Source organism: Seriola dumerili, unplaced genomic scaffold (genome assembly GCF_002260705.1).
Source record: "Seriola dumerili isolate Sdu_G_001 unplaced genomic scaffold, Sdu_1.0 BDQW01000088.1, whole genome shotgun sequence".
NCBI lineage: Eukaryota > Metazoa > Chordata > Actinopteri > Carangiformes > Carangidae > Seriola > Seriola dumerili.
Genome location: NW_019174343.1, coordinates 6,317,068 through 6,330,463, shown reverse-complemented (window position 1 = coordinate 6,330,463; position 13,396 = coordinate 6,317,068). Strand labels below are relative to the sequence as shown.

The following is a 13,396-nucleotide window of genomic DNA, read 5'->3' as shown; positions in this document are numbered from 1 at the left end:
AACCGTATGCTGGGGAGGAAGTTGGGGATGAGGTAGACTCCATTGGATAAACTCCAAAAATAAACTAGTAAGTGGGCCTTGAGTGAAAGAAAGACTTTGAAAGAAAGCTCTTTCTTGCTGAGCTCGATGGGAGAGCAATAAACTCTCCAATCTACCCACTGAATATAAAGCCACAGTCAAGAGATGGTTAGCTTAGCTTACCACAAAGACTGGAAGTAAAGGCAACAGCTACCCTGACTCCTCATGGTTCAATGGTTAAAAAAAATATACCTACCAGCACCACGAAAGCTCATCAGTTAAAATGTTCTAATGTTATTGTTATAAGCGTAAAACCGACACATTGTGGTTTTACAGGGGCGGTTATGTGCCAGACTCTTTCTTGGCAGGGGGCAGTGAATCTCACTCGGATAGTGAGTTTTTGTTTTAATTTCAGCTAGAAAGTGGATAAGTGTATAAACCAAAATGCTGAATTATTCCTTTAAGGTTATTTTTTCAAACGACTCTTTCCGATGTCAAGAATGAGCTCCCATACGCAATGATTAATGTTGTTTCCACTATGCAAAATGAAAAATTCTCAAGAAGGAAACTGTGGTGTCATCCAGAGATGATCTTCCCCGTAGTGATTCTACTTTTTCACTCTTCAGCTTCATATAAAGTACGCCAGTGCTTGTGTACACATATGGGTTGGTCAAAAGGAAATATATCATGAGGCTCGCTAGAGCTCACCCTCATTATTGAACATGTGCTGTTGCTAATGGGCTAATTTCCTAGGTGGCCTACATGAGTCCTGAACACATTATTCCACTTTCTTAGATCCTTGAGGGTCAGAGGGCAACACTCAGTACATGGTTACGGCGCTGATTTATCAAATCTAAGTCCAAATAGAGCATAGAAATCGCATTAATTACTGCCTTGTATAATTTATCAGCTGCGTTCATTAAAACGTGGCCTAGTCTCTTGAAGAATGTCAGTTGGCGAGGGGGATTAATTGCAGAAGAACCAACTGAAGTGGCCGCTCATCCCCCCCGGTCAGGCTCCGAGACGGCTGCGCTAATGGAGGAATATGGAGGCCACTTTAAGATGAAAAACGGCAACGGAGCCCAGTGTCACTTAATCAATGTGAAACCCCAGCGGGGAGAGGGAACCACTGCCTGCGGGGGATGCACAGTCCCCGGACTCATGTCCCCGGAATGAAAGGGGGGTTTTAAATGGGCCGACGTTCACAGCGTAACTCATCTCAGTCACAGCGATCATGATGCTTGCTCCCGAGGGGCTGGTGCAGGGAGATTGTCTCTTCTTGGGAGGTGCTTAACAACACCATCCATCTCGGTAACACAATGCTACAGACAGTGCCTACCTAAGGAGCCATCGTCACCGGTGGTTTCATTCACACTGGATTCCCTTTGAAAAAGCCTGAGGCAACACTGTGGCTGAGCTTGATCAGTCTTATGACCCATTTGGATCACAAAACCTGACAAATGCCGCTAATTTGGGTCATTTCTGTTATTTCTTTTTCTACTCAGGGGAACACAGAACTTAAAATTTCCCTCCCTGCACAGAGGTGCTGCTTTCTGCTGCTGCCAGCACATGCAGACATGGACCCGACTGAGCTGGTCAGAGTGTCAGTTTGTCTCTGTTGGCCTTCTGCTCCTCTATCTCGCGGCTGCCTAGGGCCCCAGGGTGCTCTTATCTCTCAAACAAACGGCTGCCGTGCCGCAGCCCCTGTTGCAGCCCTCATCTATCTGCCTGACATGTGCTTCCTTGTTCGTTTTCTCTTCGCCTGCTAGACGCGGCCGATGATATTGAGCTGTGTCGACGGCGCTCCTCCGTTCATGCCAGATGAATCAATCACTCCCGCGTGCTCTGCGGCCCTGTTTAGTGCCGACAGAGTCTTTTCCTCTTCAATCAATGCCAGGGCTTTAGGAAAGGGTCAGTGCTTTTCCTACTATTTATTAGGAAAAGAATAGCTCCTTCAAAGTAGCTCTGCCAGGCACCTCGGCTGAGTGATATACAGCAGTGAACAATGACAAATGTTTGTCAGCTTCCTGGAGAAAACAGTCCTGTTTCGTTTATTCGAGCCCAACATGGATGTACAGATTGAATTTGTTCATATGAGTACGTGAATGTACATGCGAAGTAGAGAAGTTCTACATTATTATCATGTGTTCGCAGATGCTGTTGAATTACCTTGAATAATTAAAAAGGAGCAGAAATAATTCATATAAACAGAGTATGTTCAGAAATTACAAATGGAGCTGTATAGCAAGTAGGAAGCTTGGCTACAGAGCAGCAGTCGCACAAAAGTCAAACAACACAAGACAAGACCAAGGATTCAGAAGATGTAATCCAAGATGGAAAATAAGGTCCTTCGGAGGAGGGTGAAAGCCGAAGATCTTGGCTTGGTCTCACAACTCAAAGCAGAAGTATTCAAAATTCCAAAAATAGAAACAAAAACAAAGTCTGACACATTTTCTTACATCACTTACATGGAGTTAATTTCAGTTCATCGAGTGGCTTTCACTCTCTATCAGCTGATGAAGTCACTGTCATCAGGGTCGTCCTGTGTGTGGACGATGAGCAGAGGGTTTCTGCGAGGGCTCAGCTCTAAGAAAGTCCCACCGCTGCTCTTCCCAGATGTTGCTCCAGCCTTTGCCTCGGCGGTGCTCAGCTGTGAACGCTCTCTCCCTGCTTTGTAGCTGGAGTCTTGAGAGATTTTCAGCTCCTCCACCACCCGCTCCCCAAGCTCCTGGATCAGCTGTCGGGTGTCTTCTGAAGCTGAGGGGAGGGCGTCCACTTTCCTCTCCGCGGAGGAGACTGTGCTTGTTGGCTCCTGGGGGATGGGAGAGGCAGCGGAGGTGGGTTGGGGCTGGAGAGGGTTGTCCTTAGACGTCTCTCCTCCTCCTCCTCCTCCCTGGTTGGATTCGGTGCAGACTTGCCCTTCAGCCTCAGATTCCTCACTCTCATCAGACGAGCCGCTGCTGCTGCTGCTGCAGCTGCTGTCACTGGAAGCGCCGCTGCTGTCACCGCGGGATATCGCAGCGCTCCTGGAAGCTCCCTGCTCTTTGTCTCCTTCTTCTTCTTCTTCCTCCACCACCATTGTTGCTGCGTCCTCCAGCTCCTCAAGCTCCAGCTCCAAGTCTTTTTTCTGCAGAGAGGCTTTTTGTAACATTGCGGCAAAGGCTGTCACCTTCTTGGACCTGTGAGGATGAAGAGGGTGAAATGGGGACAAGTTAGGAAAGAAAAAAAGTTTCATTTTTTCTCATTAAAACTGGTGTATGACTACACAAAGAGGGAAAAAAAAAAAAAAGACATCCAACTACAACTTCATCAGTGGCACTGGAGAGGAGTGAGGCACAACGACTGACTGATCGACTGGCTCTGCGTACTAAAGACATAGCCAGAGGATAACCATCTACAAATCTAATACCCATTAACCAAATCCCATTCTCATCTGAATGCTAAGTAGACCGCGATTTGCCGAGGCGCGGGGGGCTCAATGAAATATGGAAATATGGATGTTTAATAATGTAGGGAGAGGAGCACTGCTGATACTCAGGGCTTCTCCTCCCCCCGCTGCTGCTCTCCCTGCGAGAGGTGATAAGAGACTGAGAGGGATTACAGAGAGCGGCACACCCCTCCTCCTCGGTCCTCACACACACACACACACACACACACACACACTTTCACCTCCGCGTTCTGCAGTGCAAGAGGAGATCTAACCGTGATTGGTAACACACAGACTGTTTGTGGAGGTTGATACCAAGCAGAGGCACCTTTCACACCAGAGAAGAAGAATCTGTTCGTGCTCTGTTTAAATTATTTCAAGTGGAGAATGTTTCAACAAATGCCAGACAGAGAAAAAAAAAAGGTTTTTTTTTTATACTTTTTACCTAACAATCAGGCAGCAGTGGGAACTAGTAGAACAAACACAGGCACATTGAGAGGAGAAATCCTGCAGAACAGAAGCAGGGGAACTGTGGATGGCTGAAAAGTTTGTGCACAAAGTCTGACTGGACTACAGTCAATAAAAGCCTGGACAGAGAATGGCTCCGAGCTGCTGCCTAACAGCCAAACGTCTCCAAAGATTAAGATTAAGAGAATGCCCTCATAGAGCAGTACATTAAACAATGTTCCTGTCCCGTAGCCTCAGTTTTATAGCTGTGTCACCACAGAAGACACAACAGACTCCTTGAAGAGAGAGAGGTGTTTTATTGCTGATGAATGTCCTCCTACAAGGCCCCATTTGTGTAAAGCCATCAGATTGTTGGGAGGCCCCTGTCTGCACATTATTCACGCTGGGAATGCCCGCCATGCTGCCAAAAAACTTAAGTGGTTGCTATTCGTTCCTCGGTTCGGCTAGGGCGTGTGTGCCGCCCCCATTGCCATGGTGATTACGAGCTGACCTCTGTGGGTCACCGCGATTCAGACTATGTCCATTCAGGGTGGGATGAAAATGTGTGAGCTGGTGCTGGTGTGTGTGTTTATGCGTAGGGGGTGTGTACGTGTGGAGAGGCTACTCCTTCCGCTGCCATTCACGTTTTCACACTCGGCTCCAGTTGCCCTCTCTGGCCCAATTAACCCACTGCTGAGCACCAGGATGGCTCCTCATTACCGTGCAGTCCTAATGAGCTCCCTATTCTGGAGGGCAAAGTGTTTATGGAAGCAGCATGTGGAGGCTGGGCATTCGTTTCAGACCTCAGGAGGGACTGTGTAAACAGATCTTATAGTTGTGATATATCATCTGGATGCACATTCTTCTCTGTACACCAAGAAACAGGAGAGAATAAAGTGGGAATGGGGGTGGGGGTGGGGGTGGGGGGGCTCTCACGTGCGCCATAATCCAATTTTTTTTTTTTTTTTTGGCAGTTTTCTCTGTCACTATGTGGCAGAATTTGAAAACAGTAGCTGTGGTCCATTTTCCTGCTAAGACGCTTGGGCAACTTGCCAGCTCTCAACCTTTCAAGATTTCCAGAAAAATCTTCCCCTGTGGTTTCAGTCATGGAGTTGTGAGTGAGGCTGAAATGCACAACGCTCTCATGATATAAAAACTGGAAAATCCTATCAAATGAAATCCACAAGACACAAAAAAGAAATAAGACATGCAAAGCGAAGAGGAAATTATCAAGCTGATTGCTTCTTACATTAAAGCATAAATATGGTTTTCTATATTTTTTGTATTCTATACCATGTTTGTCATAGTATAGAATGACATCCTACTAACAAGTATCGTCTGTGTTGCCAAAGCCTGATACATCTTATTTCTCTGTGTCACTGTTGCTTGTTCCTTCTTTACCCAGCCGAGCTGATGTAGAAATGAATAAGTCTCATTTAACAAAGAAATTATATATTTTTGTTTTTAAAGATTTACATTTTCAGCAGGAACCAGTGGGCCTGGTGTTTTAGTTGTAAAATCCTGTCTCATAGTTTTGTAACCCGCTGTTCAGATTCACAGATATATGACACCTCAAACGCGACTTCCTGGATTGTATTTCATGTCTTTCACCAGTGCCTGAAACAACATGTCCACACCAACGCAGCCCCGTGCATTGTTTTAACACAGGGATTTATTGAGGTCTGAATGCCTGGGCTGAACTCTACCATCAGCAAACAGGTACAAGATTTAGCATGTTCTTGGTTAAGTGTGTTAGCATATTAACGTTGGGTAATTATCACTACAAACAAAGTACAGCTGAGGCTGATGGGAATGTCAGTAGTTTTGCCGGTATCTGGACAAACACCAAAAATTTTGGACAAATTCAAACTTTGACCTTGTGACGGCGTGAGTCTATTACAAGTTATTACAGTGTATCCTGAGGGGAGCATGAATTTCTCAAATTTCATGGCAATCCATTTTCACTAAAAACCTCAATTGTCAACCTCACAGTGGCAATAAATGAAAAGTCAGGAATCACTGAAAAAGTTGGGGAGAGAGGAGATGACGTGCAGCAAAGGGTAACGGGTCGGACTCGAACCCGGGCCGCTGCGGTCAGGACTAAGCCTAAATGTTACGGGCTCAACCAGGGTAACCACATGAATGTCTGCAGCAAATTTCATGGCAATAGCTGCTGACATATGTCAGTGAAAGCATTGCCATCCTCAGATCACAGAAATGAGTATGATTAAACCCTGAGTGGGAGAATCTGATTTTTCTGTTTACACCGTGGAGACTCCTTGTCTCATGTGAGAAATGCTGAATCTCCATACACAATCAGCTCATGTGTCAACACTGAAGAGGTGACTTATGTGCGAACAACAATAAACCAATGCATTCTTTGGATAATTGACTGCAGCACGTTTGTGGATTCCATGTGTGACTAAAGCTAAAATCCACAAGTCCTGCACAAGTTTAACAACGACAAATAGCTTTTTCAAACAATACCTACAGGATATCAAGACATTAACGCAACCTCGGCTAATGATGATGAGTGTGCGCAGGCTGTATGGAGCCTGTTTAGGTCCCAGGCTCTATAAAATCCATGTGAGAGCTTCCTGTAGAGAGGCTGGGGCAGAAGAGCCTCCTGCAGCACAGCCACTTCAAAGACCACCCCGTATTCTCTTTCCCCCGTGGGAAGTCATTATTGAGTTAGCATTGGAAAGGCGCGCTTGTTTTCTCTCCCCTGCCTTGCTCTGTGGTGGGAGAAGCTCGGCCTGCGGTGAATACAAAGGCTCTGTCCGGGAGGGGGAGGGATAATGTTGTACACAATCCAGTCATTACTACACCGCTGTTGTGGCTTGCCTTCATTAAACTGAGGAGGGGTGGCTTTTTCAAGGTTGGAAAACTTCTGGCGAGACAAAGACGCCTCCATCTGCCAGAGTCTTTGGATGAAAATGTGAAGAGCGAGTGAATGTGTGTGTGTGTGTGTGTGTGTGTGTGTGTGTGTGTGTGTGTGTGTTTGTGTGTGTGTAGGTGAAAGAGCTGAGCTAAATTACAATGTGACATTTCTTCCATCAGGCTCGTGTTCAGTGAAAGAGCAACTCATTCAGCGTGTCTGTGCTCTTGAAAACATTTCAGATAAAGCTTGTCTTCAGATGTATAAATCTGTGTAATATGAGCACCAGCTCTCCTCAGCGTAACTCGCAAAATGCATCATTCACTAGCTGAGGGGGGATAAAAGCTGACACCGGGAGATGCGATCCGTCAGTGTGACTGAATACTGGAACGGACCGAGGCACTGGATGCCACTCTGATTCCAGAAACGAGAAACACAGATGTATTTATCCAGTGTTGGAGGTTGTACTTAAAGTTGCCTAAGAAAAGAGGTACTGTTCTGTAGGAATACTGAAATATGGTTTATACAGTTGTGGCAAAAATATCTGTTGACCTATTTTCAAAGAAAAAGTTTTTTTTACAACTTATTTTTGCAGGTTTGGTTGTCATTGCTGTGAATTGGCCAATCACAGCTTGCCGTAAGAAAGGTAAGAAAGTACGCTAGGTTTAAATTCCTCCCTCAGCTCTTTTGTCATTTGTTACGCAACTATTTGTTGCAATTTCCACGTGTATAACCAACACACTATGAATGTCTTCCTGGAGATATTGTCTGTAAATCTGTGCTGTTATGTCATCTCATATTATGTGTATCTATACACTCCCTGTGTAGTGCATACACCTCCATTTTTCCAGTTTCTGAAATTTACATAGTATAATGTCTCTGTGCTCTGAAATTAAAGAATAGAACAGGGGCGCCCAGATGGTTCACCTGGTTGAGTATGTGCCATTTAGTCTTAGTCCTGACCGCAGCGGCCCGGGTTCCAGTCCGACCCGTTACCCTTTGCTGCACGTCATCTCCTCTCTCCCCAACCTTCCTGCTTTCCAGTCTCTCACTTCGGCTATATAAAAAGGCAAAAATGCCTGAAAAAATAACTTCAAAAAAAAAAAAAGAAGAAGCATAGAACAAATGAATAATACAGACTGAAAAACAAGAATCATAACCAGTAGGAAAAAAAAAGAAAAAAAGAAAAAAAGAAAAATCTACAAAGATAACACTCACTTTGTCTGAAAACTAAATTTCCCTTTGAGGCTTTTGTGGTTTTGGTGGAACTTGAGTCGGGATGTAGTAGTATAAAGTATGCCTCAACTAACAAGGCTCTGTTGTATTCCCACTTCATCATTTAAGTTTAAAAGTTGAGCTGAAATTTTCATCAATATACAGTAGGTTGGCTCAAAAAGTTGAAGCCCTCAGGCTTGGATTTGAAAGTTCTTAGTTTTTTTTTTTTTACAATGCAGCTTGAAAAGTTAAAATTTTGAGTTCACTCTCTACAGTCTGCATTGCAGGAAATTTACAACAACTGTTACTGTCTCCTCTCTCACCTTTTGATCGATGAAATCTTTCAAGCCTTGAAGACTGTATTAGCTATTCAGCCTGGCTGCTTTGTATTCAGGTGTTACTTTCTCTTGTTCATATCTCTAAAAAAGCTGTAGGCAGATGTTTAATAGGACTTCATCTAAATGCGCAGGCCTGAGAAGCTGCAAAGACAAAAAAAATCCCTTCACTCTAATCGACTGTAATAACTGAAGTGGGCACTCCAAATGGAGAGAGGAAATTATGCAAACATACTGTGTAAGTCTGTGTTTAAGATGAGCCAGTGTACTCAAGACAAAAAGCTGGAGTGGCCTCATGCTGGGAGGAAATCTGTACTACTTATCCCTGTTAGCTGCGAGACATTTGTGTCTTTGTTCTCCCCAGCGGGGCCTCTAGGATCTCCTTCAGGGCTGAGGCTAACATCAGATAGAGCAGCTCCATTATCTGTTTCAAGCACGGGCGTCTGACAGTTGTGCAATGCTTCCAGGGAAGTCCTTTCCAGCAAACATCTGGGTGTCACATCAGCTGCGTGGTTTGGGGGGGGGGGGCAGAAAACCTGCCAGGCTTGGCTACAGCACAATTCCCCCATTTCCTTCCGCGCAGGGAGCATCACACCACAGAAATAGCCTCTAACACCTAATTTTTATTCTCCAGAGAAAGCCCCCGGGCACAAGTAAAATGACACCCAAGCGGCCAATGGGAAAATCGGGGTAATAAGTGCCTTATGATTTGCAATCACACAGAGGGGTGCACTGAGGTGAATTGACCAGCCATACTCAGCGGGTGTGTGTGTGTGTGTGTGTGTGTGTGTGTGTGTGTGTTAACACCATGCCACCACACACAAGTGCACTTTCAAGGCATTTGACCGCCGGTCTTCACTGACACACTGACCCCATGCTTGACCCCGTTGCCCTGAGACGCTCCCAGCAGTTGGAGCCCCAGATGCTTTTCCCTGCGGGGGATCTGCTCACAACTCTCCCCAACGGCATTGTCATGCACACAATGCAGAGGATGAATGAGACCAGGGAGGAAGAGAGTGTGTGGAAACCCTGCAGGCTGCTTCATACTCCGAAAGTAAAGGAAAGAAAAAAAAAAGAAAAGAAAAGAAAAAAAGATTGTTGACAACTTCATTTTTGGCAGCTTCTTTTGTTGTTTTCATGCAGAGCTGCGCACATTCTTCTTTCTTTCATTGTGCTCCTTTGCTTCAGTGAAAACAACACCCAGTGTTTTTGGGGGCTGCTCCCTTCACACATACCCATTCACAATTATTTGAGTCTGTCAAATAAGCTGTTATGGTGCAAGGCTCTGTCTGTCCCTAAACCATTTTCCACCCTCAGGAGCAACGTGCGATTGTCCAATTCACACATCTCGTCGCAAATTCACTCCACAAAAGGAAAAAAAAAAAAACCCAGAGAGCCACTTTTTCCCCTTTAAACTAATGACTTCATATGGAAACACGAATCTTGCCTCGCTTTTTCTCCTCTCAGACTAACCCTGGAGCACATCGCTTGTATGCTGCCATGTTTTTTTCTTTTTCTTTCCTGCTCGAATCTAATTGACCCAATTAATAAGGGTGGGTGGGTGGTTGTGAGTGAACCAGCACTGAGAAAGGAAGTTGTAGCCCTTCTGATTTTAACCGAGGTACTGTAACACAACACCAGGGCTTATAAGCTTTTTCTGTACTGGCTGCCATGAATCTACGTTGGCGTCTCTCCAAGCTTTTTGATAAAGGGAGGGGAAGACAAAGAGAGAGAGAAAGTGAGGCAACTCGCCCCTTTCTCTGCAGTCCAGAAGCTCTGCAGGGGCTTTGGCATTTGAGGACCTTCAAAAGCACACACTGAGTCTAATTGACTGGAGAGGCTGCTGTTCCATTTGGAGCAATGCTCTCTGCTAACAGTTCGGAGATAATTAGCATTGGATGGGTGTGCGAGGGACAAGTTAAAACACTTTCCACAGAGGAAGTGTGAGTGTTAAATTCTGCAACGATGACAACAATAGCGAAAAAAAAAAGTTCCACAACACTGAGCAATGTGCTTTGAGGTTACACTCTTGACTCCCATGTGCTGGGTCCTCCTCTGACTCTGTGTGTGAGAGTAAAGGGGAAGCGCTTGCCCTGTGGCTTAAATCACACTGAAGTCTTTACGAGGTTGTAAATTTGAGAGCGATGTCTCGGCAGTCAGAGGAACTTTAGGAGTAGAAATGCATGCGGGGACAGCGAGGAGATTAAATAAATCAACCCCCCTAGCCAGCAAACATCCATTAATCGCTGTGTCCATCATGCACAGCTGATCGTGTCTGTCTCGCCGGCAGCGGGGAGTGACAAGATACAGGGATTGCATCGGGGGGGGGGGTATAGATTACATCTCATTTTACCAGCCCTGGCTCCCAGAGACGACTCACTTAGCGGAGGATGACAAATCCTGCACGGGGGAATATCTCACACTGAAGAAAACAATGCCTACGCGATCTGTCATCAAACCTGTCAGATGACACAAAAGGGCTGCCACAACAAACTGCATGTGTGATAGGGGAGGCCGCTCTTCGGAAACTGATCGTTCCGAACCTCAGAGAAACGGCCTGGATCTCCGATGCTGCTTTGCGTTTTGACTGCCGGCTCCTTTTTTTTTTATGTTATACTCCATACAACATGGGAACATAGTTTCACAAACCATAAGTGGAGACTGTATGGAATTTCGATTGAGCCAGAATACCAACACTGAGACAACATAAAGCTATACAAGCTCGGCTCGTCCTTTCCACAACATGACAGCTTCATATGCGAGGATAAAAAAAAAAAAAAAAAACTCTGTAAACTTCACTTTCTTTATTGTCAGGAAAAAAAAACAAAAAACACAAAAGGGGAAATGTAACAATTCAATCACAGGTCAGTGCTACAAGAGCGCGGGCTAATCCATCTAATGATCGATGCGGGGTGTAGTAGGAGTCAGCACGTTAGGTCAAGTGTTGACATTTAGTTCCAATGTAGCGCAGAGGAAAAGAAAGGAGAAGCAGTGCTCCGGTGCCCCTCAGCCAGGAAGAGACTGATTGAGTTTTTCAGTGAGTTGACAGAGATTCAGCGCCTCTGTGTGCTCACAGAGGAAGATAGAGTGTGCGTCCTCTCTGTGGTCACTGTCTCGAAGAGAGAGGAGATCACATCAACGCTAAACTGATCTGCTGATTTGTCCCACACATTAAGATCCTGGCATCCGTAGCATTTTTAAGAGCAGAATTCAAGACTTGTGCTGGAAAAATGTAGAAATGAGAATGTGAGGAGGACGGAGGGGGGGAGAAAAACAGCACTAAATCCCCGCAGACCTTTTATCGTGTCTGCATCTGGGCGCCGAGCCTATAACATCAGGCACACATTTTTCAACTGGGCTTTTTCCAGACGAGCACACCACTTGGCTGAACCCTGGCCAAGAGTAAAACAGAGCTCATTACTGAGTAATGTGCTCGCAGGCTCACATTTGAAATGTGTAAGTAATTGTAAAATATGTGCTAGGAGGAGGAGAGAGTCATCAGACCTATATCATTTTTTTTGGGGGGGGGGGGGGGCAGGCTAGACAACCCCACGGATGATGTGAGAAGCCCCAGCACACACACACACAAACACACACGTGCGCTCTTAAAAGTTTCATACAAAGTGAATCCGCTGAGTGCAGCTGGCTCTTTTGAGACCCAATGATGGTACTTTTGACACACGATAATGGAGACAAGGGGGATTGCATCTATTGCTGGCTTTGGTCGTTCAATTGGCCCTGCTGTGACAAATGACTCGTCTAATCCTCTCCTCTAAAGCACTGATGCATCATGGGGGCTGAGTGGCACTTCCCTTGGCTCTGAAGGTAGTTCTCTCTATGATGAAGGTCTCTTGAGGAGTATGTGTGTGCGCATGGATTTATGTGTGAGTTGCTCAACTTACTTGACCCTCTGGATCCAGATGCAGTAGTCTGTGACGTACAGATCGTTCAGTATGTAGGCCGGGTCGTTCTCTCTGAAGACTTTGTGAATATCCAGCAGGCATTTGAGGACACAGGCTTTCCCTGGGCACAGAAACACACCGTGGCAGGCGAATGGAAAAACAGTGTTATTCTCGCTCGGCATTAAGGATGACAATGTACTCCAGCTGCTGGCAGACGCAGCTTGAATCTAAAGGCTTGGAGTCATTGTTCCATACATAAAAGCTAAGGTACAGGATCAGAGGAAAATCCCAGTGAGCTGCAGTGTAATTTGATCCGTACGGTTTAAGAAGAGTTCCTGGTTAAGAACTGGTTTATCTGAGACAAAAGAGCCAAAGACGATGGCTCCATTTCTGGCTTTCATTTAATGGTGGTTCTGTTCTGACTTTGTCAAAAATGTGTTTGCCTTCATCTGTCAAAAATAGGACTGAATGTCTCTGATGATCTGCCACTTGAGTCTGACTAGACCCTATTCTAGTCTGTCCATTCAACCATTGTGCAGCATCACAATAGTTCTAATCTGAATCCATTTTTCTCATGATCTGACAAACATGAAGTCGTGATTTACACATTTTAAAGAAATCAATAATTCAAGACATCAAGGAAATGAATGTTATTCCAACTGTGCAGGGCGCCAAGGCCGACACAGGTCACTTAACTACACAGTTTAAATCTTTAAAAAACACCTTTATTTTTGTCTACTGCTTTTAGAAAATCATTTTCTAAAAATTCTGTCTGGCCCTAAAGGTCCATATTTGACACTTTTCCTGTGTTTTATTTCAAGTGTTGATCCATAAGAAGATATATTTGTGGTTTTAAGTAACAAAAATCATCTCAATGTTGTTTTACATCTCCTCTCTCAGGCTTCTCTCTGGAGCTCTAGTAACAACAGGTTGGTGAGCCAATCAGAAGAGAGGAGGCTCTGAGCCTCTCTTCTGATTGGCTGACTGTTTTCTGAGTGATTGAATAAAAATATAGCAGTTTTCAAGTAAACACTCAAAGAAACCAAATCCTGCAAGGTTTGGATGGTGGATCAACGTGGGCAGGGCTTGGGGCATAACTGAGGGCGATGATTGCTTTGTTGTGACATCACAAAGTTACAAAAGGCTCAGTTTGTGAATACAGGCTGTGTGCATT

General features: G+C 45.1%; 1 protein-coding gene across 4 annotated transcripts in view; it reads right to left on the bottom strand.

Moving 5' to 3' along the window:
- Nucleotides 1-2,051: 2,051 nt before the first annotated feature.
- shq1 (SHQ1, H/ACA ribonucleoprotein assembly factor) overlaps nucleotides 2,052-13,396 on the bottom strand; it is a 38,848-nt gene continuing 27,503 nt past the window's right edge. For all 4 annotated transcript variants that reach the window (XM_022745257.1, XM_022745258.1, XM_022745259.1 and 1 more), the window contains 2 exons: nucleotides 12,223-12,343; nucleotides 2,052-3,197 (listed from right to left, as the gene is read on the bottom strand). In XM_022745257.1, the coding sequence (XP_022600978.1) occupies nucleotides 2,528-3,197; nucleotides 12,223-12,343 (791 nt within the window). In that variant the 3' untranslated portion in view covers nucleotides 2,052-2,527. The remainder of the gene's footprint in view (nucleotides 3,198-12,222; nucleotides 12,344-13,396) is intronic.